Source organism: Marmota flaviventris, chromosome 2 (genome assembly GCF_047511675.1).
Source record: "Marmota flaviventris isolate mMarFla1 chromosome 2, mMarFla1.hap1, whole genome shotgun sequence".
Classification (NCBI taxonomy): Eukaryota; Metazoa; Chordata; class Mammalia; order Rodentia; family Sciuridae; genus Marmota; species Marmota flaviventris.
Window position 1 is genome coordinate 114,297,564 of NC_092499.1, and position 27,626 is coordinate 114,325,189.

A 27,626-nucleotide genomic window follows, 5' to 3' on the forward strand; every position below is an offset into this window, starting at 1 on the left:
ATGACAGCGCCTTCCGTTCACCCCTCCGTCCCTGGGCTCAGTGCTCCACCTCCTACCGTTTCCAGGACCCTGGTGCCTTGATTTTCACGTTTCACAGATGATGACCCTGAGCTGGAGAAGGAAGGTGACTTGTCCCAGGTGACACAGCAGTGACCAAACCACAGAAAAATGCCACTCTTTCTGGATGGGCTGCCTGTGGGAACAAGTGCCCCGCAGCCACCCTGGCAGATCAAGCGGCCCGTGGGGCTTCCTCCCGGCCCTTTGCTATGGATGGAGCCCTGAGCTTGCCCCACCTGAGCCAAAGACAGGGGAAAATCAAAGCCACCAGACAAGTTTTTGTGTTCCAGTTAAAGAACTAAATTTTCATCATCGTCATCAAGAAAATGCACCCGCTGGCCACAATAAATCATTTTTGAGAGCCAAGGACAGGATACAATTTGCTTCCATGTGGGGTGTACATAGTGATTATCTCAGAGGAAGGGGGCCAGCTTCCATTTCTTGAGAGGCTTTAAGGGCCACTCATCTGCGAAATGAGAGCGTCTTCCTTCCAGGCCTTCCCCTCTCAGAGGGAGACCAGTATGGTCCTGGGCCCAGGGGAGGCTGCCAGGGAGCAGGCCCAACAGATATGAACATCTGGAGGCCAGAGCCTTTCTCTGCCTCTTCCTGACCTTGGGCCAGCCTAGTCCAGCCTCCTCCTCTTCCTCCTGGCAGAGTCTGGCCTCACCAGGTAAACACCGGGTTTCCTGAGGTCAGAGCCCCTCCCTTACAGGAGAAGGGAAGAGGGTAGAACTAGTGTTTGGAAAGCACCCATCCTGTGCCAGACACCTTGCCAGGACCTTGCATTTGGTTGTTTCATTGTATCCAGTGAGCAGGGTGACTTATTTTCATTTTATCGATAAGGAGACACATACTCAGAGAGGTTGAGTAATTAGTCTAAAATCTCAGAGCTAACAAGTGGCAGAGATGAGGTAGAAACTATTGGACTTTTTTCTGACTCTACAAACCCTGACTACTATGATCTCTTTATACATTTGTGTAGTACTTTACATTTATGGAGCAAGTAGAGAGGGAAAGAGATTGGATGGAGAGGCTGAAAAAGGACAAGATGCATATGATACTGGAAAGAAGGAGACTAAGAGAAGCTCTTGGCTGACATGCTGGCTCTGCCACTTTGCCCACCTGTGATTTGGGGCAAACCTCTCTGAGCTCTAATTCGTCACTTGTATACCATAGATTGTAAATGGGATGGCAGTATCTGCCCAGCTCTGCCCACTGAACAGCTGGAGGGCTGAGCAAGGTGGTCTCAGAGAGAACTAGGGTGTAGGTGGGTCATGGCCAAACTTTGGGGTGATTCTGTGGATTCCTGGTCCCTTGCTGATACATGCTACCAGCAGCACAGGACTCACTAGTCCCCAGCCCAAGAGCAACACTGGTTTAGAGGCCCTGACGTCCTGGTAACGAGGAGCCCAGAGAAGCCAGGGCTTCATGTCTGAAGCAAGAACCCAGAGGAGCAGGTCCTGGCAGGAGGGCAGTGGCCAGACGCCCATCCTGCCGGATAGCAGAACTCAGAACCTCAGCAAGCTGAAGGCCCAGCTCTGGCTGCAGTCCCAGAAGGGGAACCTCCTGGGCCTGGCCTTGGCTCTTGCCTTCCCACTAAGCTGAGAGATCTTCCCCTCCCCCCAGCATCACAGAGTCCCCTCCCCAGGGAGCCCTGGGCCAGGCATGGGGTGGGCTGGGACTTGCAGGGGCCAAACGTTGGATGAGCTGGGAACTGACAGCTAGTAACTGGAGAGAGGAAGCCTACAGACCTAAGGCATTAATCATCTCTGTGGGACGCCCTGGAGGAGGTGGCAACTGCCTTGGGAGAGCCATTGTCACTCAGGGTCACAGCAGCCCAATTGAGGGAGGGTTTTTAAAGAAGGACCAGGATGACCCGGAAGCTCCTGTATGCTATGACACCAAGGCTTTAATAAAGTGGAGGAGCCCTGCTGTCTCAGGAGAGGCCAACTAGTCCCAGCCACTGTTCCCCATTGCCCTTGACCAGAGGTCATCCCCTTAAATCTTGAAAGTCCCCTCCCAGGGATCGGAAGAGAGTGATGGCTTGCCCTCACTGGAACTAGCCGGGACCCCGGGATCTGGCTTTGGGCATCAGAGGTGAAGGGCCCATTCTCAGATCCCTTCTTCACTGCCCCATGATTTCCCTTTGAGGCCCCGTAGCTGCTCCAGCTGCAGCCCTGCGTGGCCGCCGCCTCCCCAGCACAGGGAGGAGGCTCCTCTGCCTGCTGCCTGCACACCCAGGCCTCTGATCTCAGAGTGAGCTCAGCCCCTTAGGAATGGGGGCGGGTGAGTGTGTGTATGTGTGTGTGTGTGTGTGTGTGTGTAAAGTGCAGACCTCCGCAGTGCGTGCTGGGCCTAAGCCAACTGCCAGGCCTTCAGCCTCTGGCCTGCACCCTCCAGAATAAACCTTTGGCACTGGCCAGCTGGCCCCTCGCTGGCCCCAGCCAGGTACTACCTGCTCACACCTCCCCTGTGGCCTGTCCTCTCCTCCCCTGCCGTCCCCCATCCCTTCCCTCTTCTCTTTTCTTACCTGCTATATAGTCCGGAGACAGAGGGGACACAAGTTTACAGTGGGTGAAGGAACAACTTTGAGGATGCCATGAGGCAACATGTGACAAATTGCTGGGACATTTTTATGCAACGCTGACCTGGTGTCCTGAAACAGTCAACGACACTTAAAAAACCAGGGGATGTGAGTGTTCTAGATTAAAGAGGCAAAGGCAAGGTCACAACCAAACACAGCCCATGCCCTTTTCTTATTGTTGTTTGGTACCAGGGATGGAACCCGGCACTTCACCACTGAGCCACTTCCCCAGCCCTTTTTTAAAATTTTATTTATTTGTTCTAATCAGTTATAAATGACAGCAGATTGTTCTTCGATTCATTGTACACAAATGGAGCACAATTTTTTACTTCTCTGGTTGTACACGAAGTAGCATCACTCCATATGTGCAGTCATACATGCACCTAGGGTAATGATGTCCATCTCATTCCACCATCTTTCCTGCCCCCATGCCCCCGCTCCCCTCCCCTCCCTCCTCTTTGCCTAATCCAGAGTTCCTCCACTCATCCCATGTCTGCCCCCCATTATGGATTAGCATCCACTTATCAGAGAAAACATTCAGCCTTTGATTGGTTTGGGATTGGCTATCTTCACTTAGCATGACATTCTCCAACTCTATCCATTTTCCTGCAAATGCCATCATTTTATGCTCTTGTATTGCTGAGTAATGTTCCATTGTGTATGTATACCACAGTTTATTTATCCATTCATCTACTGAAGGGCATCTAGGTTGGCTCCACAGTTTGGCTATTGTGAATTGAGCTGCTATGAACATTGATGTAGCTGCATCACTGTCAGAATGGCAGTTATAAAAAATATAAAAAACAATAAGTGTTCACAAGAATGTGGGAGGAAAGGCACACTCATACATTGCTGGTAGGACTGCAAATTGGTGCAGCCAATCTGGAAAGTAGTATGGAGATTCATTTAAAAACTTGGAATGGAACCACCATTAGACCCAGCTATCCTGTTCCTTAGTCTATACTCTTTTTGTTTTTCATTTTGAGACAGGGTCTTGCCAAGTTGCTTAGGTCCTCCCTTAGTTGCTGAGGCTGGCCTTGAACATGCCTCAGCCTCCAGAGCCGCTGGGATCACAGGCGTGTGCCACCATGCCTGGTTCCGTGGACTTTTGTTGAATTCACAAAATAAAATAGCTGCAAAAGACATTTTGAGGGAAACTTGAATATGGACTGTATATTAGGTGGCACGGAGGGACTTTCAGTTCCTTTGATGTGACAGTGGTGCTGGGATTGAGGAGGATATTGCCGTCCTCTGTGGGAAATGCGTGCAGCAGTAATAAGGAGGCAGGAGTCATGATTTTTGCAAATTCCTTTCCAGTAATTCCACAAAAGAAGAAAGAAAGGGACTTGGGGGGAGCGAGGGGGAGAGAAGCAGCTGGTGCTCGGGAGGCAAAGGGTCTCTTTGCTGGAAGTTGGTGGGAGAGCCCGGGCTCTGCAGGCTCCAGTCCAGGGCTCTGCCATAAACACTTGGCCTGGGCGCATGTGCACTACACCTGCAGGCCCAATGAGGTGGCCCGAGGGTCAGGAAGGGCCCTCCCAAAGCCCAGGTGAGATGGCTCTCAGTCTACCAGCCACTGGCAAGAGTCCAGCAGGACGTGCTGTGAACCAGCCCTGGAAAGACCCCCCACACCAACATCCTGGGAAGCAGGCCGTCCTCTGTCTAGAACCTCCCAGGCCCATTCTGGAGGACATGCTCAGTGGAAGAATTGCCTGCAGAGTGCAGCCCCCAGGCTGGGGGCTGAGGTCTCCCATGACACAGGGTCCAGTTCAGAAGCACCAGCTGGGCACAGGGGCAACCATCAGAACTGGCCAAGGGATCATCAAGAAGCATACGAGGTGCCCACCAGGAGCCTCTGCCACAGCTGAACTGGGGCGGTGGGAGGGAGGGAAAAGGGCAGGAAGTGGGAGACAGAGAGAGAGCAGGGGTTGGAGAGGAAGAGGGAGAGTGGAGGAAGAGGAGGAGGAGGAGGAGTGATGTCAGACACAATAACAGACACAGGGACAGGGCAGCTGAGGGCTCCCCCAGGGCATCAGGGTAAATGTGGGTGTTGTCAGGAGAGCCCAGGAGATCCCATCAGGTCAGTGTGCCCTGTCCTGGCACATGGTGGCAGCTTGGCATAGACTCCTCCCAAGCCCTCAGAGGTGGTGCAGATATTAGCCTCCTTTATATAGGAGCAGATGGAGGTGGCACAGAGAGGTTAAGTAGCCTCCCCATGTCGCACAGCTAGTCTGTAGCAGAGATGGAAGTTGAACTCAGCTCCGGGTGGCTCCCAGTCCTTTGCCTGTGACGATTTCCTCACAGTCCTCTGGAGACCCTGTGGGAGGAAGGAGCACAGAGCTGGGCCACTCTGCCTCTAATGAGGCCCGCTCCCCAGGGCCCAGCTGTGGCTATGCTGGACTAAAGGAGAACTTGTCAAAGTCCCCAACTGCCACACCTGGACTCTTTGTGTTCTGGTGGAAGCTGAGATGTTGTCCCTCACTAGGGTGGGCTCCCTCCAGAGAGGGACTAACTGTCCAGAAAGAGCACAAACCAGAGTTCAGTTCTGCTCAGAAGACCCTGGTGTCACCTCCTGACGTCACAGAGCAGGGAGGGAGAACTTGGGGCCAGGAGCCCAGGAGAGGCCCTGACTGTCTTGGGCTCTGAGGAGGCCTCTGGGGGCCAGAGTCCGATCTGAGTCAGGTCCTGAAGGCCGAGGTTGGGCTGGGCAGACGGGGAGGAAAAGGCTTTGCAGGGCAAAAGGCTCCAGCAAGGGGCTGGGGGTTGGTCGGAGCAAGCTCAACACCTCTCTTCCATGGGAACTGTGGAATCTAGAATGTTCTACCTGGAAGAGACAGAGTGAGTCCCAGCTTTTTCCCCTCCCGTTGAACTTTTACCAGCTCCACAAACCACCCATCCTATATTTTTCATACTTTATTTTTCTTTGAATCGATTCTTAAAAATTAACCCCATAGGGCTGGGGTTGTGGCTCAGTGGTCGAGCACTTGCCTCATATGTGGGAGGCACTGGGCTCGATTCTCAGCACCACAAATAAATAAGTGAATAAAATAAAGGTCCGTCAACGACTTAAAAAAATAATAATAAAAAAAATCTCATTAACAATAGTATCTGTGACACCATGGAATTGGCATGTATGCTATGTTTTATTTTAATGCAAAAGAAAATAAACACACAACTATTAAAATTAGAAACTTCATCTCTGTGCCATGTGAAGGGACCTTGAGTGACCACCTGGGATTCCACTTTGGGGATGGATGATGTCACCCAGGAACTGGACACCAGAGAGGGGAAGGGTTTGCCAGAGAGGGGAAGGCCTCAGGGCAGCAGTGGCCCACAGGCCCCCGTCCTGGGCTCTCCAGCATGACTGTTCAGATGGCCACGTTCATATGGCCAGCAGAGAGATCAGGAGGTGGGAGAGGGTCCAGCACAGCCAAGGCCGGAGGTGGGGAGCCATGGACAGTGGGAGACAGCCTGCTGGGATGAAGGCCCTGGGGAAGTGGAGAGGCAGGGAGGAGGGGGCCGAGAGCTGGGGAAGCAGCTTGCCCACAGCAGCTTGCCCGCGGTGAGGAGTCCTCCCTGGGACTGCCCTTGGATTCTGAGCTTCCCCTTCCTCCCGGAGGCCCTTGTGGCCCAGCTCCTGGCTTTGCTTAAACCAAGTGCAAAAGGCAAATTCCCAGAGTTGGCTTCCTGGTCCTGTGGGGGTGTTCCCTTTTGTTTTTCCTCCCCTGGGGAATTTCAGTGTGTGTGTCTGTCTTGCTGGGGGAGAGTGGGGAGGGCAAGGAAAACGGATCCAAGTGCTGATTTCTGGGCCCCATCTATAAAATATTGGATTCTGCAGGCCTGCACTGGGACCGAGGAGTTTGTGTTTGTAGTAGGTGGCGTGGGAGGCTCAGAGATCTCCTCCACCCCGAGTGAGTTTGATACAGTGATTCTTGGGCCTCACATTAAGAATCTTGCTCCAAAAGGTAGTCCTGCATAGGAGAAACCTATGTTTAGGCCTCTACTCTGCTCTGTGGCCTTGGACAGTCACTTAACCTCTCTGTGCCTGATGATGATGATAATGGTAATGATGGCAATGTTGATGACATGTAGGACTAAGAGGTTTCTGAGGATGCCCTTGTGGATTAGAAACTTTAGAAAGAATCTAGAAGCTCTAACAAGAGGAGGGGGTCAGGGGGGTGTGCATAGATGAACACCCCCCTGACCCCTGGCCATCAGCATTGTTTCAATCTCTGTGATCACCCAGCCCCCCGCCTGTCTTCCCATACTGAATTTGGACCCTAGACAGGCGGCAGTCCACGTGTGCTTGGTTTGCTCCCTCACTTGGCATGGTCCTTGGTAATGAAAGAACCCTACCATCTTTCTGGAAGGTGGGATGGGCATGGGCATCTAAAGCAGGAAGTGTGTGAATGCCCCATGCCAGTCTCTGCTCCCACAGGACTTTGGTAGGCACAGGGCTGGCACATCGTGGGCCCAGAATTGGTGGAGGCTCTACCTTGCCCCCCAACTCCCTGAGCGCAGGCCCCAGGGCTTGCTCACCTCCTGCACCCCTAACTCCCTGGTGTCCAGCCCAGACCCTTCACAGAGCAGGGACCTGCCTGACCCTCATCTCTCCTGGCCCCTCACAGATGTCCTGGCGTCCGCAGTACCGCAGCTCCAAGTTCCGGAACGTCTACGGGAAGGTGGCCAACCGGGAGCACTGCTTCGATGGGATCCCCATCACCAAGAATGTGCACGACAACCACTTTTGTGCAGTCAATGCCCGCTTCCTGGCCATTGTCACCGAGAGCGCCGGAGGTGGCTCCTTCCTTGTCATCCCCCTGGAGCAGGTAGGTGGCCCTAGGGTTTTCATGAGACACAACAGAACAAGTGCAGGCCGGGGAGCCAGGAGACCTGAGATTTCTTTCCAGAACTTTCCCAGAGGTGTGCACTTGGACAAGCCACTGCCCTCAGTGTCCACGGGGTTCCCTTCCTGAGGGACTGGAACACTGTCTCCAAGACCAGCCCGGCTCTCAGATCAGCTCCCTGGGCATCCTTTGGGTTTGGAGCTGGAGCGGATGAAGACCCAGCCACAGGTGCATGGGCATCTGCAAAAATATCCCACTCTTTAAAAAATCATGGCCCTCCACCAAGAGCCTGGCCATTGCGTACCTCCCCCTCATCTCCGCTGCCAGCTAAAGGTCCTCTGCCTTCCGTGGATGTTGATGTGGATACAGCAGGTTAAGTCTGCAAAGCCTAGATCATGAAATTTTTAAGTTGCAGCCATTTGGGCGGAGGCCCTAGGGGGCTGTGGGAGGTCACTCGCCTCAGGGAAAGTGCTCGCTGTCAGTCCTGCTTGTTTATGGCTGAGCACCCCTTCCTGGCCTGACTCATCCCCACTCCCACCAAACCGTTTCCCCTGTGGAAGGAAGGAAGCCTTGCCTCTGCTGGATGGTGCCGGGGGATGGATTTTTTTAGTCTCTCCTACCCACAGCGGGGTATCAAAGTTCTAGAAAAGCTTCAGATCCTCTTTCCCAGTGAGGAGGCAGCTCTGAGGATCCCGAGGACAGGGCCTGATACACAGAGATGTCCCTGGAGCATGAGTGCGCTTGGAGGCAGGAGCCTGGGTTCGGCCGCTTGCTGGCCGCAGGCTTGGGTGTTTCTCGACCTCTGCCCTTGTTTCCCTGTGATGGTCTAGCAGGGATCCTAAGACTTCCCCTGTCTGCATCTGCCTTGGCCTCAAGTAGGACAGGACAGGAAAGCTGCTCGTGAGCCACATGCCAGGCTAAAGATGTTTTGTTACTTTTTTGGGAAACTTGTCAGCTCTGCTGGTGGGCTTCTGAAATGTAGTCTGCCTCCCCTCCTGGGACAGATGGCCTCGGCTCTCTGTCTGCCTTGGGACAGCACAGCTCCAGGAACCTGGCTGGGTCTGTTTGTGTGTGTGTGTGTGTGTGTGTGTGTGTACAGGGGATTGAACCCAGGGGTGCTAAACCACTGAGCCACATCCCCAGCCTTTTTAATATTTTATTTAGAGACAGGGTCTTGCTAAGTTGTTCAGGGCCTTGCTAAATTGCTGAGGCTGGCTTTGCGCTTGTGATCCTCCTGCCTCAGCCTCCCAAGCTGCTGGGATTACAGGCATGCACCACCACAACTGGCTCCCAGCTGGTTTTTATTGGGACACAAGCCCATTGCAGACATTCTGCCACTCTCCACTTTATTATGGCTGGCAAGGGTCAAGTCAACCCCTCCCCCCATAACAGAAATGAATTCCAGGTGGATTAAAGATCTAAACATTAGAAAAGAAGGAAGGAAGGGAGGGAGGAAGGAAGGGAGGGAGGGAGGAAGGAGACCGTTAGTATGTTAGAGAAAAATGGGGACTACTTTTTAAATCATGCAAAGTGAAAAGGCTTCTGAAGCAAGACAAGATCTCCCGAATCATTAAAGAAATGATTAATAGATTAGAATAAACTTTGTAAATAATTAGAATAAACTTTGTAAATAATAGTTTCTGTACTACAATATTCCTAAACAAAATTAAAAGGAAAGCCCCTGAAAAAAGATGTCCAAATATCATGTCTCAATAAAAAATAAGTAATTAGGGAAGTCCTAGCTCCTTATAAAAAGCAGAGGTCACAGAAAACTGTGACCTCTCTCAAAATGTTTTACTATGAGTTAAAAAATAAAAAGCCATAGTGCTCTTAAATATTTAGAGTGTTTTTAAAATCAAGGCAGCTGTATTTTTTATATAAACATCCTCTCAGTCTAGTACACAGTTTTTAACACACAATAAAAGATAACATTGAATTCACATTGTAGAAATACCCAACATCTGCTTATCTTGTATTTTGCATTAAACCTGAGGACATTTTTTGCATGTATTAGGAATTGGATGAGACATTCAATAATACAGCTATGACTAAAGGTCAAAAATGCTCACTTGTAGCCAGGTGTGGTGGCACATGCCTGTAATCCCAGCAGCTCCAGAGGCTGGGGCAGGAGGCTTGTGAGTTCAAAGTCAGCCTCTGCAAATTAGGGAGGCCCTAAGTAACTCAGAGAGACCCTGTCTCTAAATAAAATGTTAAAAAGGGCTGGGGAATGGGGTTCAGTGGTTAAGTGCCCCTGGGTTCAATCCCCAGTATCGAGGGGAAAAAAAAAAGCAAACAAAAGAATATTCACTTATTTTTTTTAAAAGCCACTAGTGTCCTCCTATATAAATTAGAATTTTTTTTAAATAAAAATATTGATTACAGAAAAAGAAAAGCTACACACTTGGGTACAATCTGTGCAGTGTATCATAGACCAAAGATTTATGTCCAGAGTATATAAAGAGCTCCAGAAAAATCAATAAGAAAAAATTCAAAAGTGAGCATGAGAGATTCATAAGCAATTCACAGAAGACAAAATACATCTTTTAGCTGCTAATTAGAAAAGGTTGAAGAATCAGGATCCTCAATGTTGCCAAAGGTGTGAGAGAGCCGGTGCTCCAGGGGTGCTCCAGTATGCTCTTGGGGAGATATCGATGAGGCAACTGGCAGTGTCCATTGCATTTAAAGGTTCATGTCCACTGGCCCAGCAATGCCACATTAGGAGTTTGTCCTGCAGAGCTATTCTCAAGTGTATTTAAAAAAGAAAAATGTTTGCAGCATTTTGTAGTATTTGATTTTTTAAAAGCAAACCTCAATTTAAAATTCTTTCCAATAGAAATAAAATTTCTGTCAGATTGATTAATTTCTCAACTCTTCTCCCTAATTTCTGTAATGGTAACAAAACATTTTATATTGTTGGTAACCCTGGTCTAGAGTACAATCAGACATTGTAAGCACTTTGCAGAAAACAGAAAAGACAGCATAGTATTCTTTACAAGGATAAGTTGCCTAATTTAGAAATATGTACCTATGCATGTATTTTTATATGTACATTTTCCTTCATTTGTTCACGTTCTGTGATGCAGTTTGTGTAACTTGATCAATCATGATAATGATGGCTCCTACTACCAGTTGATTCCTTTTATTTTCCCTCATTTCAAAAAGTTTTCACTTTATGTAAGTATTCAATAATTTGTGCAACATTTTATAATAGAGAAAAATTGCAAGTCCATCAATAAGGAAGCAGGTAAACAAATTTCTCTTTGTGTGGACTCTATGCAGTCATCAAAACTGATCTTGTGACCAAGAAGAGGCGCATGCCTATAATCCCAGCAACTCATGAGGCTGAAGCAGGAAGATTGCTAGTTCAAGGCCAGCCTCAGCAACTTAGAGAGGCCCTAAGCAACTTAGCGAGACCCTGTCTCAAAATAAAAAAAATTAAAAGGGCTGGGGACGTGGCTCAATGGTAACATGCCCTTGGGTTCAATCCCTAGTACCAAAATAAAACAACAACAACAAAACCTGATTTTGTGAATCAGTCCTTCTCAAACACTCAGTCTCGGGATCACTTTTCAAGTCTTAAAAATTATTAAGGGGTTTGAAGAGGTTTTTTTTTAATATAACTATCAATTTTTAGCATATTCAGAATAAAAATGAAAGAATCATAAAATATGTATTTATTAATTCACTTAAAATAACGATAACAGTCAGATGAGGTGGTGCACACTTATAATCCCAGTGACTTGGGAGGCTGAGGCAGGGGATCGTGAGTTCAAACTCAGCCTCAGGAACTTCGTGAGGCCCTAAGCAACTCAGTGAGACCCTGTCTCTAAAAAAAAAAAAAGGTGGGGGATATGGCTCAGTGGTAAAGTACTCCCAGGCTCAATTTCTGGTACTTTAAAAAAAAAAAAAAAAGATAGCCTATTTTATATTGTCCTGGAGGACATACTTTCATGAAAAATAACTATACTTTCCCAAACCAAAAAAAGAAAAAGAAAAAAGAAATTAACAAGAAAACTAGCACAATTTCATGCTTTTGCAAATCTCTTTAATGAGAGTCTGGCTTGATAAGGATGCCAGATTCTGCATCTGCTTCTGCATCCAGCTGTTGCCCTGCGGCACATCAGGCAGCCTCTGGAAAACCCACTTGGGAGAGAATGAGTGGAAAGGCTACCAAGGTCTTTAGTGTCATTATGAGAATGTTTCAACTCAATGGATTCCCTGAAAAGGTCTTGAAGATCTGTCGAGGTCCCCAGACTCATTTGAGAACTGGTGACACAGAGGCGTATTCAATGAGAAACGATGATATACTGTCAAGCAAAAAAATAAAATAAAAAAATAAGGGAGGGAAAATATATGCTTAATCACATTAAAAAATATCTATCTGATTTATCTGGAAAAAGACATTTCAAATGTTAAAGGTGGTTGGTTCTCTCCACCCTGGGAAGCACAGTGCTCTCTTTCTTCTTTTTGTTTAGCATATATTCTATTTTTTTTTTTAACAGGGAATACTTAATATCATGGGCTTTAGGAAAAAGTTATGAATGTGGCCTGTGTACCTGGTTGGGGGAGGGGCTGGGGTTTCAGAGCCCCCCAGCATCCTCATCTGGGCACCATGAGGCCACCCTTGGCTTTGCCAGCTGCCCACTCCTGTTCCAAGGGACGTCTTCCTCTACCTGGAACATGAGCACCCCCCGTGCTCCGACATGGATGGATGTGTGTGCAGCAATGTTTTCTCTAGTCACACGTGACGACCTGCTCACTGTAGAAAGTTCACACAGAGCTGAATGGCCAGGGTGAGGGCATGATGGGGGTCCTGACCAAGGATCAGGGGGCTTTATTTAGTTTGAAGCAGGACCTGGGGTCTGGGAACTATATGGAGCAGGGTGGCACCCCCAACAAAAGGGCTGCTCAGAAATCAGGGCAGCCCTGGCCCCACGGCCTGGGCCACACCTGCAGTCCCCTTTGGTTAGGGCTGGGCCTTCAGGCATGAAGGGGATATGGCTCAGTGGGACTCCTGAGGCACAGGACTGCCTGGCTGGTGCTGGGGGAGCCAGAGAAGGCAGGGCTACGAACCGTCACAACAATGGCAAATACAGGCCCCTGTGTATCGGGCAGAGCTGCTCCTGTCAGTCAACTTTAGGAAAGAGAAGGCCAATTATTTTAACTTCAGTTTTCTTTCTCCCAGTTTGGTAGAAATATCTCCTAAAACAGTTTGTATATTACTCAGTACATAAACACAGAAAAGACTTTGGCCATTTCTTGGTGACTGCTGGTCGTGGCTTTGCATGGTCCTTATGAGCTGTGGACACAGTGGTGCACGCCTGTCCCTGTACTGAATGGCTCCAGGTCATTGTCCTGAGCCACCAGCAGGCCGTGGGTTGTCTGCATTAGCAGTTCTGACCACCTCCTCCCCCGCCCTCAGGGGTCTCTTCCATCCCTTTCTTGCTTCTCTGAGAGGTTTGAGCAGAAGAGGGTAGAACTTGCCCAGGACTTCCAAATCTCTGCCCCGAAGCCAAGCCTTGTGAGGGAGGCTCAGAATCTTCTAGAAAGCCTTTCTGCTTTTGTTGAGACTCCCTTACAGCCAGCTCACTTGAGGTTTCAATATGTCTCATCAACCATCTTCCTCAGGGGTAGGAAGCTCTGTCTACAATGAGCACAAACAGCTCTAACAATGCTGGGCCTGTGAACGAACCCCAAGGGCAGCAGACTCTCTTAATTGATGCTCTCAGCAGGTGGGTAGAGCCGTCTGTCCTCATCTCACACTTGGGGAAACTGAGGCTGCAGAGACAGGCAGGAGCCACACCTGGGCAGCTCACTGGTCAGTGCAGGAGCTGCACCCAAAGCCCACTTGCTTGTTTCCCAGTCTGTGGCTTTTTCCACTGCCTGGACACTGGTGGACGGGGCAGTCCTGGGGGTCGGCAGGTCCCCAAGGAGCAGATCTGTGCAGATCCTGAAGGAGCGGATGTGTCTTCCTCGGGGCTCTTGTTCAGGCCGCTGCTGTGAAGGCCAGAGCCCGTTTTTCCCGTAGTTAACATGCAGCTACGAGCTCTCGCCTCTGGAGTGGAATGTTAGACTCCAGCGGGGTGCAGTCGGCACCCTGATTGCCTGGCACAGCTGGAGGGGCCTTATGAATGTTCCAGCAGCCTTTATCCACAGGGGCCTCCCCAGGTGCACCCACTTTCCTGCTGCACACTATCAGCACTGCCTGCCACCTCCAGAGCGAGGCTGCAAGACCAGGGCTGGAGTCACTGCTACTGGTACCCCAACGGGCACCTGGCAGGAAAGAGGAATCATGGTGTGGATGTCAGGTGTCTGGCTTCTCCCGAAACCCAGCCTAGGCTGTAGGCTGGAGTCACCTGGAGAGCTTTCAAGGGTCTAACACGCCTGCTCTTTTGGACTCTCACTAAAGCCCCACAGCAAAAGTAGTTATTCTCCCCGTTTTACAGATGAAGAAACAGGGGCTCAGAGAAGTCACTTGACTGCACTACATACAAGTGGCAGAGCCAGAGTTTAAGACCAGGGCTCTCTCAGCCACATGCCTGCCCACCTCACAGAGAGTTAAGGAGCAGCATTTCCACCGATGTGCCTTGAACAGGGATACCTTGGTGACCTCCTCCCATGTGCCAGCATGTGGACGTGTCTCCTGGCAGCCAGGAGAACAGGTGTTTCCTAAACTCCAACAGGTGTGGCAGGTTGTAGGGACACTTCCTCTCTGAAGAACTGAGGCAGCAGTCCTCGACAGCAGAACAGGCAGGGGAGAGGTTCTGCACCGAGAGACCCACGAGAGAACATCATTCCTTCAGTTAGGGGACAAGGGCCCGGCCCCCAGTGCCATTGGGCTGGTCTCTGAGGGACCCGTAGTCTTCCTATCGTGGGTTGGGCTGGTGGGTGTTCCCTGCAAAGGTTGGTCCTGTGTCTTGCTCCAGGAACCAGCTCCGTGTTGGGCAGGCGAGCTTTTGAACACATGCGTCCTCCATGCACCCTGCCAGCAATGACAACTGACGGGCCACTCCCGCCTTCCCTGGAAGCTGGGGTCCCACTTACTTTATGCTTCGATGTAGCCATCTAGGACACAGGTAGCTGGTACCTCTGCTTTAACGCAGTGGCCCAGTCCTGGGGTTGGGATGCTGGGTTCGGCCTCCAGGTGGGGGTCATCCCTGCAGCTCCCCGCCTTCCCCGATCTTGTCTAGTCTCAGCCTGGAGACAGAACATTTCCCCTGGTCTCGGGGATGAGGAGACGCATCCTCCTCCTCCACCCAACCAGTGGCCCTCTCTTGCCTTCTCTGTCATCTCCGTTATCTCTGAGGCGGGAGACCTAACCAGGCCTGGGCGGTCGCTGCACTTCTGGGGTCGGTGGAGCCTCGCTGGGGCAAGATTGGAAGCCGAACTCGGCAAGGCAGTCTCAGGAGAGCAGAGCGTGGGTCAGGAGAGCAGCTCAGGACAGTGACTAGGAACACAGCGTCCAGGAACAGACAGACCTCCAGTGAATCTCTGCACTGCCACTCAGGTGCTGTGTGACTTTGCATGAGTCACTTTACCCTCCTGTGTCCCAGTTTTCCCTTCTGCAAGATGACGAGGTTGGACCACATGATTTCTAAGGCTCATTTTAGCTCTCACATTCTGTTCCCTTCTAATGCCATTTTATTCAAATGTGTCCTCACGAGTGTGCGGGTAGGCACTGTGTAGGACACAAGAATGGCTCCTTCTCCTCCTCCCTCAAGGCCCATCTCAAATGCTGCCAGCTCCGTGACGCCTTCCCATTCCAGGGCCCATCTGGAGGTAGCTTGTGTCTGCCACGGTTAAAGCCCTTCCTACATGCTCCCTTATTTTCTCAGTGGTTAGTCCATCCTTCCACCCATCCACCCACCCACTCACCTACCCATCCATACAACATAAGGTTTATTAAGCACCTACTATTTCACTCAGCGCTCCTGGACCAGGGATGCAACAGGAAACAAGACCAAGTCCTTGTCCACATGGAGTTTACATTCCAGTGAGCCCTACCTCCTTGTATTTTTTGTTCATTTGTTTGTTTGGTACCAGGGATTGAACTCAGGGCACTCCACCACTGAGCCACATCCCCAGCCCTATTTTGTATTTTATTTAGAGACAGGGTCTCACTGAGTTGCTTAGGGCCTCGCCATTGCTGAGGCTAGCTTTGAACTCACTATCCTCCTGCCTCAGCCTCCTGAGCCACCAGGATTACAGGCATTCATTACCATGCTTGGCAAGCTGCCTCTCTTGGACTGAGAGCCCAGGAGTGGGGTGACTGTCAAAAGGCAGGTAGTGGGTGGGGGGTTGCTCAGCAGGGGAGCATCAGGCAGACTTGAGCCAATTCCCAGAGTCCCAGTCCTATCTCCCGTAGTTGGGGTCTTCTTTTTGCTGGTCTTGGCAGCCCCTCTCTCCTGGGCTTGGGGGGAATGTGTGTCCTGTGGGGGCTGCACCCTCCCCTGAAAGCCCTTCCAGCAGTCCCACCTGCTGCCCCAGCTGCTCTTACTCCAGAAATTGGTGACCAGTTAGCTTCATGGCTTGCGGGATGTTTGAGGCCTAATATTAACAGAAGAGTGGGGAGGAAGGTGCCCAGCCCAGTGTAGGGGACTGCGGTAAAGTCAGGCTTCCTTGCTGGTCCAAAGACTTTGCTTCCATTCCAACCTCTAATCCCTGCCCTGCACTCAGCATGGAGCTTCTCAAGCCTCATCTCCTCATAGAAAAGCCCTGAATCTTGTCGTTGCCCGTCTGCCATGAGGTCCCCCTCTGCTCGGGGTTCAGAGAGCCTTTTCCAAATCCATTTTTCAGCTCCTTCCTCAATTGCTCTTTGTTCTGCCTTCCACGGGTGCAATTTGCATCTCAAAGCCAGTGACAGCCTGAATGTACAGTAAGTGACTTTGGGAAGGGAAGAATTGTGCTCAGAGAGAGAGGAAAGTCGCAACTTTATTCCATTTGTCTGAGGCCTGAGATTGACAGCCTCGTTTTGTGTCTTTCCCATTTTTGGAAGAATGGCTGCTTATTTTTGAGAAGAGCAAAGGCAAGTCTTCAGCAGAAATGCAATGTCGCTCCCTTAATTTATTTCAAGCTTATGGGATGGGCTGTTGTCCAGATTTGGGGTCCCGGAGGCCAGGGATGCCTGGTTGGTGGGCATCGTGGGAGGTAGGAGAATCCATCCCTCTGCCTGGGTCTGGCCTCAACTGAGCTGTCCCCTGCCTCCATTACCCTCCTTCCTCACAGAACCAGAGGCTGGGGAAGTGGCACCTGCTTCAGGACTCTGAATTCAGGTCCTAACTCCAGCCAGCAGCACCGGTTGGGACTCCGAAGCAGCCTGCCAGTCACTTGATCTGCTCCCCATTTTCCTTCCAAGGCCCGCAGCCCCACAGAGTTGGGGACTAATAGTGTATCCCTTAGTGGCACCGTTCCAGGCTCACAACCACTCCGCGCCTCAGTGTCCCTCTTATGAAACTCTGACGGGACTCATGTCTCGGGGTGCTGTGATGATTCAATGGGGTGCTGTTGAGAACACTGAGCTCGCAGCCTGGCACAGATCATGTGCTCTGTACTGGGAGCTATGGTGACACCCAGGACTTTTGCCCACCCTCTCCCCCATTTCCCCCCATCCCAGGATGGGCCTGTGGGCTTTGGAACCTGCATTCGTAAGGACCAAGCTTGTCTCTGGCCTGTGTGCAGCTGTCTGTGTCCTTGGCAATGAGCCTCACCCTGCCTAGAGGGAGGGCCTGCAAAGTAAAGCCATTTTTGCCTAAAAGGAACAGAGAGGGTGGCCCAAGGCCTCCCGGGAGCCGTGACTAATTGGGCTGCTCTGTGCTGAGCTGCTCCGTGCTGAGTGCCTGGAGGTGGGAGAGTGTGGGGAGGAGGCTGGGCTCTTCCGAGGCCCCTGAAGCAGGGCCTGCCTGCTTCCTGAGGTTGGGCTTCTGCCAGGTAAAATGAAATAAGGCATGTGAAAGCTTCGCTGCAGCCGGTGGCATACAGCAAGTGCTCAATAGATGAGAGCTGTGCTGTTTCCATGATTATTACTCTAGTAAGCTCCAGGATGGGAGGAAAGGGATGCTAGGAACCGGGGACAGGGGCTTTCTGGGGTCTGGCTGGCTCAGATGTTAGCATGAGGCCATTGATGGGCATGGGTCTGCGATTCTATGCTCTGAGCCCCTTTGAAGCCAGCACCCCGGCACCCACATCCTCTAAGCACCTCACTGTGCCGTGACAGATCCTGGCCCCAGGAAGTGGAGAAGTGTCCTGTCCCAGGTTGCACCCGCGGCCTCTTCCCAGGGTCCTTGCACTCAGCCACTTGACAGTGGCTCGTCCCTCCCAATGTGTACATGGCGAAGGTTATGGTGACCCAAAGGAGTGTGTTGCTAGGGGATTTCAGTGGGCAGCGAGACCTGCCACACAGGGCAGCCACCTTCAAGCCGCTCAAGAGGGACCAGGTGGAGGGAGACCCACCACCTCATCAGGTCGAGCCCAGCTCTGGAAGCTCCACTGCACAGGGCTGTGATGCCACCCCTTCAGGGAACAGAAGGGACAGAGGGTGCGTGAGTCTGTGGGAATGAGGACTGGAGTGACCCGGCTTGAGGCAGACCATCCCCAGGGGCCCACAGGGCCTGGAGGCCTTGACCGAGACTCCTGCCCTGAACTTCTCATCACAGCTTCCAGAACAACACCTGCTGTTGGCATCGCCTGGCAGGCTCCAGGCCTGGCGTGGTCCAAGGGCAGTTTCCACCTCTGGAGTGTCTCCCCGCTCCCTGTCCCTCCCAGGGCTCTTATAGGTCATCATGATGGGGCATGTTGGTCGTGGCATTCCCGGCCTCTTAGAACAAGAGCCAGCTCTGCTGCATCTGGCTCACAGAGCGCTCTGCTTCTCATCCGTCTTCCCCACTTTTCCTTCTACTCAGTTGCGACCTTGATTTTAGTTGCTAAGCAACCTGTGCCTATGTCTCCAAGTGGGTCATCAGGTGAACATGGGAGGGGAAAGATAGGGAGTGGCAATGCTTTGAACTATGTGATTTATAGATGGAGGCACAGGGGCCCAGAGAGGGGCAAGGGACTTGGTCAAGGCTGCATAGCTCATCAGTCCCCATTTGTCAGGACAGTGAACTCTCCAGGATTCCATCCCCTCAACCCCCAACTGTTACCAAAAGAAGCACCCAGGAAGCAGCAACACCTTAGGAACGATCCACGAGAGGCAGCCATCCAGCCAGGCAGGGAGGCAGTGTGTCTGGTGATTAGGCGGGCAGGATCTGGCATCGGATGTCCTGGGTTCAAATCCCAGCTCCACCACTTACTGACCGTGTGCTGTGGGCCCATTGCCTAAACTGGCTTGTACCTCGCAGTTTCCTTGGTGACAAAGTGGGAGAAATGCTATTGCAGATTCCAAGACTGTTCTGAGGTCGGATGAGGAGGTACATGGCCTGGAAGGTGCTGGAGCCTGGGGACCCTCCTGCTCCCGTGACCCAGGTGCAGCCCTGCAGGGCGCCACCCCCAGCCCAGCACACCATCCCTCTGGTGGGATTCAGCCTCAGTTTAACTAGGCCACAGGTGTGGTACAAAAGATTTCACACTTTCGTTTCTAATACTGGAGACTTGTTCACGTCAAACAGGCTCCTTAACTTTTGGGGGTAGGGAGACCCCTTTGAAGTCCAGAAAAGCCCAGGGATCCCTTCATGGGATAAAGTTTTTAGGTACATAGATGAAATGCAAAGAATTACAAAGAAACTGACTCTGTGGAACTCTAGCTGTCAATAAGCGTGGCAGGATGGGGTAAGGGAGTGGAAAGGCTTTATATCTCTGCACTAAATAACAGGATCCAGTGGGGGCCTAATAACGACTCTAATCTCCAAATAGTGATGAGCGTGAACAGCATTCTGAAGTAACAGATGTGATCTGAGAACATCTGTGATGTTCGGGGATGAGAACATGACAGGTTCGGCTGATCCTAAGGGGATTCGCTGACTGCACTGATGAAGGAACACAGGGTGAAATCTCAGGTAGATGAGAGGGAAAACAGAGACCCAACCTTTCTCCCATCCAGGTTCACAGGCCTCCTGGAAATGGTCTGTGGACCATCAGGTTAAAGACCCCAAGAACAAGGGAAAATCATTGTTCAAAATCCCAATGAGCTGAGCTGCCCTGGCTGAGGCTGGTGGGGAGAGGCGAGGCAACCTGCCTGCACCCCTTGCCCCTGGGTGCACCCCACCCACATCCCCAGCCTCCCTGGAAGTCAGGAGGCCTGGCTTCTGTTGGCTCTTTGTGACCTCAGGGAAATCTGCTGGCCCTTTGGGCCTCAGTTTCCCCATCTATAAAATGAGATGTTGGTCCCGTTGTCATTAGAGATCTTGCCAGCCGATACTCTGGGAGTCTGTGTTCCTGCCTCCCTGGAGACAAAGGCCCAGGAGTCTGGGTCTGCAGCGCCCTGGACCAGGGAGAGGGAACAGCTGGGGCCAGGCTGGCAGGCTCCCAATTGTTCAAGGGAGCTAGAGGAGGACGAGGCGCAGGGTGCTCTCCAGAGCGACAGCTGGGGGATCCTGGCTGGGGGCCTGGGCCTCGCCTGCCATCTGTGCCTCCTTCCTGGCGAGGACGCTGGTGGGGGTTGCTGGTGGGAGTGGCCATGGGGCTGGGGCCAGCAGGAACCTGGATGGAGTGGGGAAGGGCTGGCCAGAGAGCCAGGGAAGAGCTGGGTGCTCACTCCTGGGTGCTTAGCTCCCTCCACCCTCGCTTTCCCACCCTGATCTTAGAGTGCGGCAGAGGAAAGGTGCACAGCCCTAGGTCCAGTTAGGTACTTCACGGCTGTGCTACCTTGAACCTCTCCACAGTTCCCTCTCCTCTTCTGTTTAACAGACATCATTCCTAAGGCCTACTCCTTGGACCAGATCAAGGTTTAAATGACACGGAGGAGATAAACTCCCCCAGCGTGCTGACAGCAGTGGGTGTTTCCTGTGAGCTGTAAATGCCCCTGCTGGTTGGGGTGCAGTGGAGAGTCCTGTGCACCCCGGTTTGTGAGCAGTCCAGCCGCCTTGCCCTCTGGCCTTTGCTCCCACTCTTCCCTCCCTCTTGCTGCCCTTACCCACCACTGCTCCCACACAGACACTCCCGCCCAACTAGAGTTACTCACCTATTTACAAACAAGTGCTTGTTCCAGACAGGCAAAGCCTTCAGGCACTTGAACTTCAAAACTTATGTTCACTAAGGACGCAAGTGAAAAGCCCGCCTGTCACACCCAGCTTCCAGTTGCTCCCTTCCTCCACTAGGAGGCAACCAGAGCTCTCAGTGTCCTCCCCAAGTTCTTACACACACACACACACACACACACACACGTATGTGGCGTGCACACAGACGGTCCCCAATTTAGGGTAGTTCAAGTTGCACCTTTTCAACTTCAGAAGGATGAGAAAGTGGTGCACATTCAGGAGAAACTGAATTTTCAAATTTTGATCTCGACTCTTCCCAGGCTACCACTTTGTTCTGATACTTCTTTGTGATGCTGGCTGCAGGGCCGCGCTCCAGGCAGCCCAGCGATCACCAGCATCCACTCTGAGGGGTGCTGGGCTGCTGGGCTCTGAACAGTCAGGAGGTTGCGTCCACAATTGCAACTTAAGATGAGTTTCTTGGGACATAACCCCGCCCAGGGGATGCTGAGGACCATGTGTGTATTATACAGAGACAGCCTCCCACCTGCATCGTTCTCTCTGCATCTTGCCTTTTTAATGTAATTACATATCTTCAACATCATCAGTACGGAGTTTCTTCACAGTATTGCCAGGTCTGTATGGTGCCGTCATTCACTGAGCCACGTATTATCTGTAGATGGGCATTTATATTGTCTCCCAACTTTCTCTATTATAAAAGATGTGGCAGAGAATGGTTGGTGACTGGCCTTTGTGGCAGGGGCATCTGCAGGCTAGACTTCTACAGGTTGAAATGATAGTTCCAGGGGAATGTGCTTCCTACCAGGAAACACGCTCAGAGCAGGATTTCTTTCTGACTTGTCATAGGTAAAGATTGCTAGCAAGACACAGAGAACAATGACCATAAAAACAATTGATAAATTGATCAAATTTGAAAACTTTTGCACACCCAAAGATCTAATGAGGAAGAAAGCAAGCCACAGGCAGGGGGCGGTGTTTGCATAGCCCATATCTGAAAAGGACTGTAATCCCTAACATAGGACTGCATTTAAAGATGGGGAGTGAGGGGGCAGGACGTGCTTCGCATGCAAGCAAATGTCCGGGTAGCCAGTGAGCCCGTGGAAGGGTGCTGCTTCCTCAGAGGAGTTTCAACTAGCATTTTCATTAGCGCGTCTCAGATCTATTTGCATTTCTTGTGTGTGCGTATTGTTCATGTCCTTCGCACAGCATTATTTACCAGGAAAATGCAAATTAAAACCACGAGTCATACCCACCCGAATGGCTAAGATTTAAGACTGACAGTATTGAGCGTTGTTGAGGATGAGGAACAACTAGAAAGCCCACACCCAGCTGGTGGGAATGTACAATGTTATAACCATTTTAGAAAACTGGGTGTGTCTAATAAAGTTAAATATGTACCCCAATGTGATCAAGCAACTCCACTTGTAGATTTACACCCAATAAAAATGCATACACACACACACATGCACACACACACACACACACACATATTCAAGACTACAGGAGAATGGTTGCCAGCGGCTTTATTTACAATAGATCCAAACCAGAAATAACCCAAATGTGTATCAACAGAATATACAAATTGTGGTAGATTTATAAAATGGACTGGTATGCATCAATAGAAAAGAATAACTACCAATACACACAGCAGCCTAATGAATCTTTAAGTCCTGTTGAGCAACAGATGCCAGAGACCAAGCAGTATTCACTGTATCAGTCCACTCATTTGTAGTTCAAGAGCTGGCAAAATTGATCTACAGTGATGGAGGTCAGCATAGTGGGTGTGAGAGCATAAGGAAACTTCATTTAGGATAACAGAAATGGTCTGTGTCCTGATCGTGGTGGTGTTGTACACACATGTAAAAATTCAATGAGGCTAACAACTAAGATCTCTGAATTTTAGTGAATACAAATAGACCTCAGTTCAAATTTCCAGAATAGAATTTTTTTTTCTTTTTCTTTTTTTTTTTTTCTTTTTCTTGAGACACTGTCACTAAATTGCTGAAGTTGACCTTGAACTTGTTGTCCTCCTGCTTCATCCTCCTGAATCGCTGGGATTACAGGCATGCACCACTGCACAAGGCATGCTTCTGAGATGTTGATAGATATTAATGCAATTGTTTCCCAGTGCAGTGGCACATGCCTGTAATTCCAGTGACCCAGGAAGTTGAGGTAGGATCACAAGTTCAAGGCCAGTAGTGAGGCTCTAAGCAACTTAGTGAGACTCTCTCTCAAATTGTCTCAAAATAAAAAATAAAAAGGGAAGGGGATGTGGTCCAGTGGGTAAGTACCCCTGGGTTCAATCTCCGGTACCAACAAAAACAAAAATAAGTATAACAAGTTACATTCTCACCAGCAAAATAGAAGTATGCCCATTTCCTTACTCCCTTGAAAATTGAATGTTATACTTTCCCCCCGCTGCGGTACTGTAGATTGAACCGGTTCCTAGCGTGTGCTCAGCAAGTGTTCTACCACTGAGCTACATCCCCAGCCCCATGCTTTTATTTTTGTCGTACTGATAGATTGGAAAACTTTCTCAGGATAGTTTATATTTTTAAATGAGGTCAAAAGTATTTTTATATGCTTAAAATCTATTTGCCTCTCCTATTTATATGAACTGTCCATCCATGTCCTTTGCTCATTGTTCTATAAGGCCTGTACTTTTTTCCTTGATTTAAGAAGTCCTTTATGTATTAATGAAATTCGCCCTTTGTGTAGAGTCTGCATTATAGATATACCTTTCAAATGGTGACTTTTGCAATGCAGATTTCTTCGTTTAAATTTCAAGGATTGGGGAGTAGCCCAGTGGTAAATCTCCTGCCAAGCATGTGAGAGACCCTGGGTTCAGTCCTTAACACCAAAAAGCAAAAATAAAATAAATTTCAAGTAGTTTAGTTTTTTAGTCTTTTCTTTTATGGCTCTGTCTTGGGTCATCGGTAGAAAGATCTTTCCTCTGAGGTTATAAAGCAAATTTTCCACCAGGCCTTTCAGTACATTTATAATACCATTTTTTTTTATGTTTCAATCTTTGAGTTTTGTGTGTGTGGTGGGGTAGTGGGGATTTAAACCAGAGGTGTTCTACCACTGAGCTACACCCTCAGCCCTTCTTTAAAAATTTTTTTTACTTTGAAACAAGGTCTCACTAAATTGCCCATGCTGGTCCCAAGCTTGTGTTCCTCTTGCCTCCCGCTCTTGAGTTGCTGAGATTACAGGAATGCACCACCAGGCCTGGCTTTCTAGATATTTTTGTTGAGATTAAGTTAAATCTATAGATTTAGAGAATGGAGATTGTATGATGTTGAGTCTATCTATGAACATAGTTTACTTTTTCTAGTCTTTTCCTTTTGTAAAATTATTTTTTTTCACTTAGGTCTTATACACTTCTTGTTACACACATTTACCATTTTTGTTGCATTGTTGCATAAAACTCTTCTTCCCTAATATACACTAGTTGGTGATTGTGTACTTGAAAGCCACAGATTTCTATATGTTAATAATAATCACCATGTTCCTAAATTTACCAATTGTTTGTAGTTGTTTTTCTGTGGTTTCTTTTGCGTTTTCTAGGGATATTGACATTTGCAAATAGTGATACTTGTACCTTTTCTTTTTTTCTTAACTTATTTTTTAAAGTTGTTGATGGACCTTTATTTTATTTATTTGTATGTGGTGCTGAGAATCGAACTCAGTGCCTCACGCATGATAGGCAAGTGCACTACCACTGAGCCACAACCCCAGCCCCAATATTTGTACCTTTTCATTTATATATTTTAGACCTCCAATTTGTTGTTGGTGCTGTTGTTATATTGTTTTGGTTTTTAGCAGTGCTGGCGATCAACTCTGGGGCCTTGTGAATGCTAGGCAGGAGATTTATCATCAATCCACATACCCAATACTTTTTCTTTTCTAATTGCATTGGCTAGTACCTCCAGTAAAGTGTTCAATGATAGTGGTGTCTTGTTCCTAACTTTGATAGCAATGCATCAAGTATTAACTTATTAAATACTTTAAGCTGAGAAAGATAGATCCCCCCAACATTTTATTATTAAACTTTTTAAACATACTTCAAAAGTTAAGTGATTTTGCACTGAACACCACCTAGATTCTACTAGGAACAGCTCACTCCTCTTGGCAATGTTGGAAGTCCCGTTGTTGGAGGTGAAGAAGGGTCTTCAAACAGAAAATTCCTTGGAGACATTCTGTGTACAATGCTATGCAGCAATGATTTATGGCTAAATCATCAGATGATGCTCAAATGTACAACTGAGAATGAGGCCCTAGGAAATGTCATGCCTTGCCCAAGGGACCCCATGGTATCAGAAGTAAAGAGGAGCCCAGGTTTAGGACGTGAGGAAGGTGGGGTGATGCTCAGAGGAGAAGAGGCAAAGGATAGCAGCCCCATCCCACAGTGTTCCCAGCTCCTGTGGGGTCCAGGGAGGAGCTCTTCCTTAACAAATACTAGGGATTGCCCTTCTCCTTTTCTTTCTCTGTCTCCTCCTCCTGCCCTGCTAATTCCTCCTGGCAGAGCCACCAAAGATAAAAAATGACAGGAGAAGGTGCTTCCTTCCAGCTGGGGGCAGTGGAAAGTGGTGCAGCCTGGGGTTTAGGATATTGGTGTTGGAGGATGGATATGGAAGGCACCAAGGGAGCTCTGTGCCTCTCTCGACTCTGCAGGGGGCCTCAGTGGTGTCAGTTTTATCTGTACTATGAGTCACCATGTTGAGTTGGGGGGAAAAAAGGTAGAAAAGAAAGCCCGCAGGTTCATAGGCAGACTTGGGTTAGAAGTCGGCACTGCCCGAAGCCAAGCAGCACCTTGGTAAGTTACAGGCTCTCCACTGCCCCTCAGGGCAGCCAGAGGTGCACAGTCTCAGCAGAAGCACAGGCACTGCCCCTGTTGGATGCCGTAGTCTGGCTGGGCACAAATGCCCCAGTCTGGCTGGGCACACAATCACGAGCCACCACACAGCTTGTAGATTCAAACAGCAACTCTTTATTCCCGAACTCACACCAGCCGTCTACAAACACGTTCTGGGGAAATCCACGTTCTCTCTCAAATCCACCTCCACTGGGCTTCTATCTCCAAAATATACTGTCTAAGTCCCGTGAGAACTCAAGGGGAACTCAGGCAGCAGGATACGCCCTATTCCTAGCAGGAATAATCTTAAACCTGAAACCTGGAACCTAAACTGGGAACGCCCTAAACACGATTATCTTAAACCAGGAACACCCTAATCCGCCTTGGTCCTTGAGCAAGGTCACCTACATTCAATGTCACTGCAACATGGGGTACGCTGGCAAGGAAATTGTCATACCTACTTGGCTAATGGCTCCCAGCAGTTGGAGGAGAGCCTCAGTTTTCCTCTCCCCAGCCTGGCCCCTCCTGGGTCTCCCGTCACTCTCATGGGGTCCCAAGAAAGCCCCCAAGGCTTCTGCTCCCTTCCAAATGGAGTGCACTCCAGCTGGATCCACCTCCCTCTCCCAGGGCCTCTGCTCAGACCTGAGCTATCCTGGGCTTTCTCCCCTCCCTGCCCTCTGGCCTGTTCCCCCTGTTTCTTCCTCTGCTCTGCCACCAGGTTCTGCTCCCACAGCACCCCTCCGTGTTTGGAGAGCGGTTCAGTTCTCTTTCCACACCCGATAAGCATGCCCATCCATCTTTCCCTTCTCAACAGTCAGGTTTCACCGGGACACTGGACAGGAGAACTGGAGGCTCAGGGTGCAGATGAGTCTTGGTCAAGCCCCAGGTCTGCTTGATGAGAGAGCTTTGGATTTAAGACCTGGGTCAGGGCAAGGCCTGCAGACCCTGCTAGGCCCCCGCAGCCAGGCAGCCTGATTGGGTGTCTGTGACCAGCACCCTGCAAACTCAGGGTCTAGCAGCCAGGTTTGCACTGGGCTTCCTCCAAACCCAGGCCCTGCTCAGCCTGTTGGCCCTATCTGTGATATGGGTGGGTGGGTGGGGGCAGCACTGAAGACTGGGGTGACTGAAGGAATGAGGAAGAGGCTTGTTCTTTATTTGTGGGGAAGGAGTCACCGGAAAGGGAGAGACTTGAGCCCAGTTTCCTTCACGTCTGTAAATGGAATATGGTCGTAAAGATCACAGGCTGGGGGGCTTAGAATCCGGATGCCCCCACTTTCCATCTAAGTGAGGACCCGTGGCCTGGTCTTCTTCCTTTTCCTAACTGGCAGAGTCCTTGTGAGGACGGCCATCTCTCACACCTAGCACATACCTCGGGCCAGTGGGGAGAATGCGGAGACCAGGGAAGCTTCTGGATCAGGCAGACAGCATAGATGGACTATCCAGACAAGGCCCCTGTTCTGGGGAGCTGTGTGGGCCAGTCAGGAGACCTTTCTGACAGTAATAAATGCTGTGGAAATCAACTTGTAATGAGAGAGTCGTGGGGGACAGATGAGGGAAGACCGTCAGAAGGGGCCTCTCTGAGATCCTGAGTGGGAAGGAGCCAGCCATGGACGAATGTGTGAAAAGTCTCAGGAAGAGAGGTCACGTGTGCCAGGGCCCAGGGCCTGAAGGAGGCCCAAGAAGGTGGAGCTTGCAAGGGGAGCAGGGAGCAGGGTCAGGGCCACATCACTCAGAGCCCTGGAGAGAGACCACGCTGAGGTGTGGATTTTCTTCTAGGCTAAGAAAATCTGAGCAGATTTTCTTCTAAGCCTTACTTGAGCTAAACAAAGAAATACGCATAATAACATCCCTCAGAAAGCCCGAGGCAGCCGTCCTTCAACCTGAGACCGGAGCTCATCCCCTGTGCTGTAGAACAGTCTAGCTCAGGCCTTTATCCTAAGACGATCTGCAGATGGCCGGGTTCCCTAGTGGGACCCACACAGGCCCTCTCTCTGTCCAGGGAAAATGCGGAAGTGGGCATCGAGTGTGGTAGATTTTCAGGCGTGTGGGGGTGCAGGCGAAGACTGGGGGAGCCAACTCGAGGAATCCATTCCTGCAACTGACCCTGAACTTGGGGCCCATTTTCTTCAAGAGAAATG

The 27,626-nt window shown here is 50.1% G+C and overlaps 1 protein-coding gene across 3 annotated transcripts in view; it reads left to right on the top strand.

Moving 5' to 3' along the window:
• The window catches only part of Coro2b (coronin 2B), a 136,459-nt gene that overhangs the window by 58,656 nt on the left and 50,177 nt on the right, over positions 1–27,626 (top strand). For all 3 annotated transcript variants that reach the window (XM_071608425.1, XM_071608424.1, XM_027926044.3), the window contains exon 2: positions 7,267–7,467. In XM_071608425.1, coding sequence (XP_071464526.1) covers positions 7,267–7,467 — 201 coding nt within the window. The remainder of the gene's footprint in view (positions 1–7,266; positions 7,468–27,626) is intronic.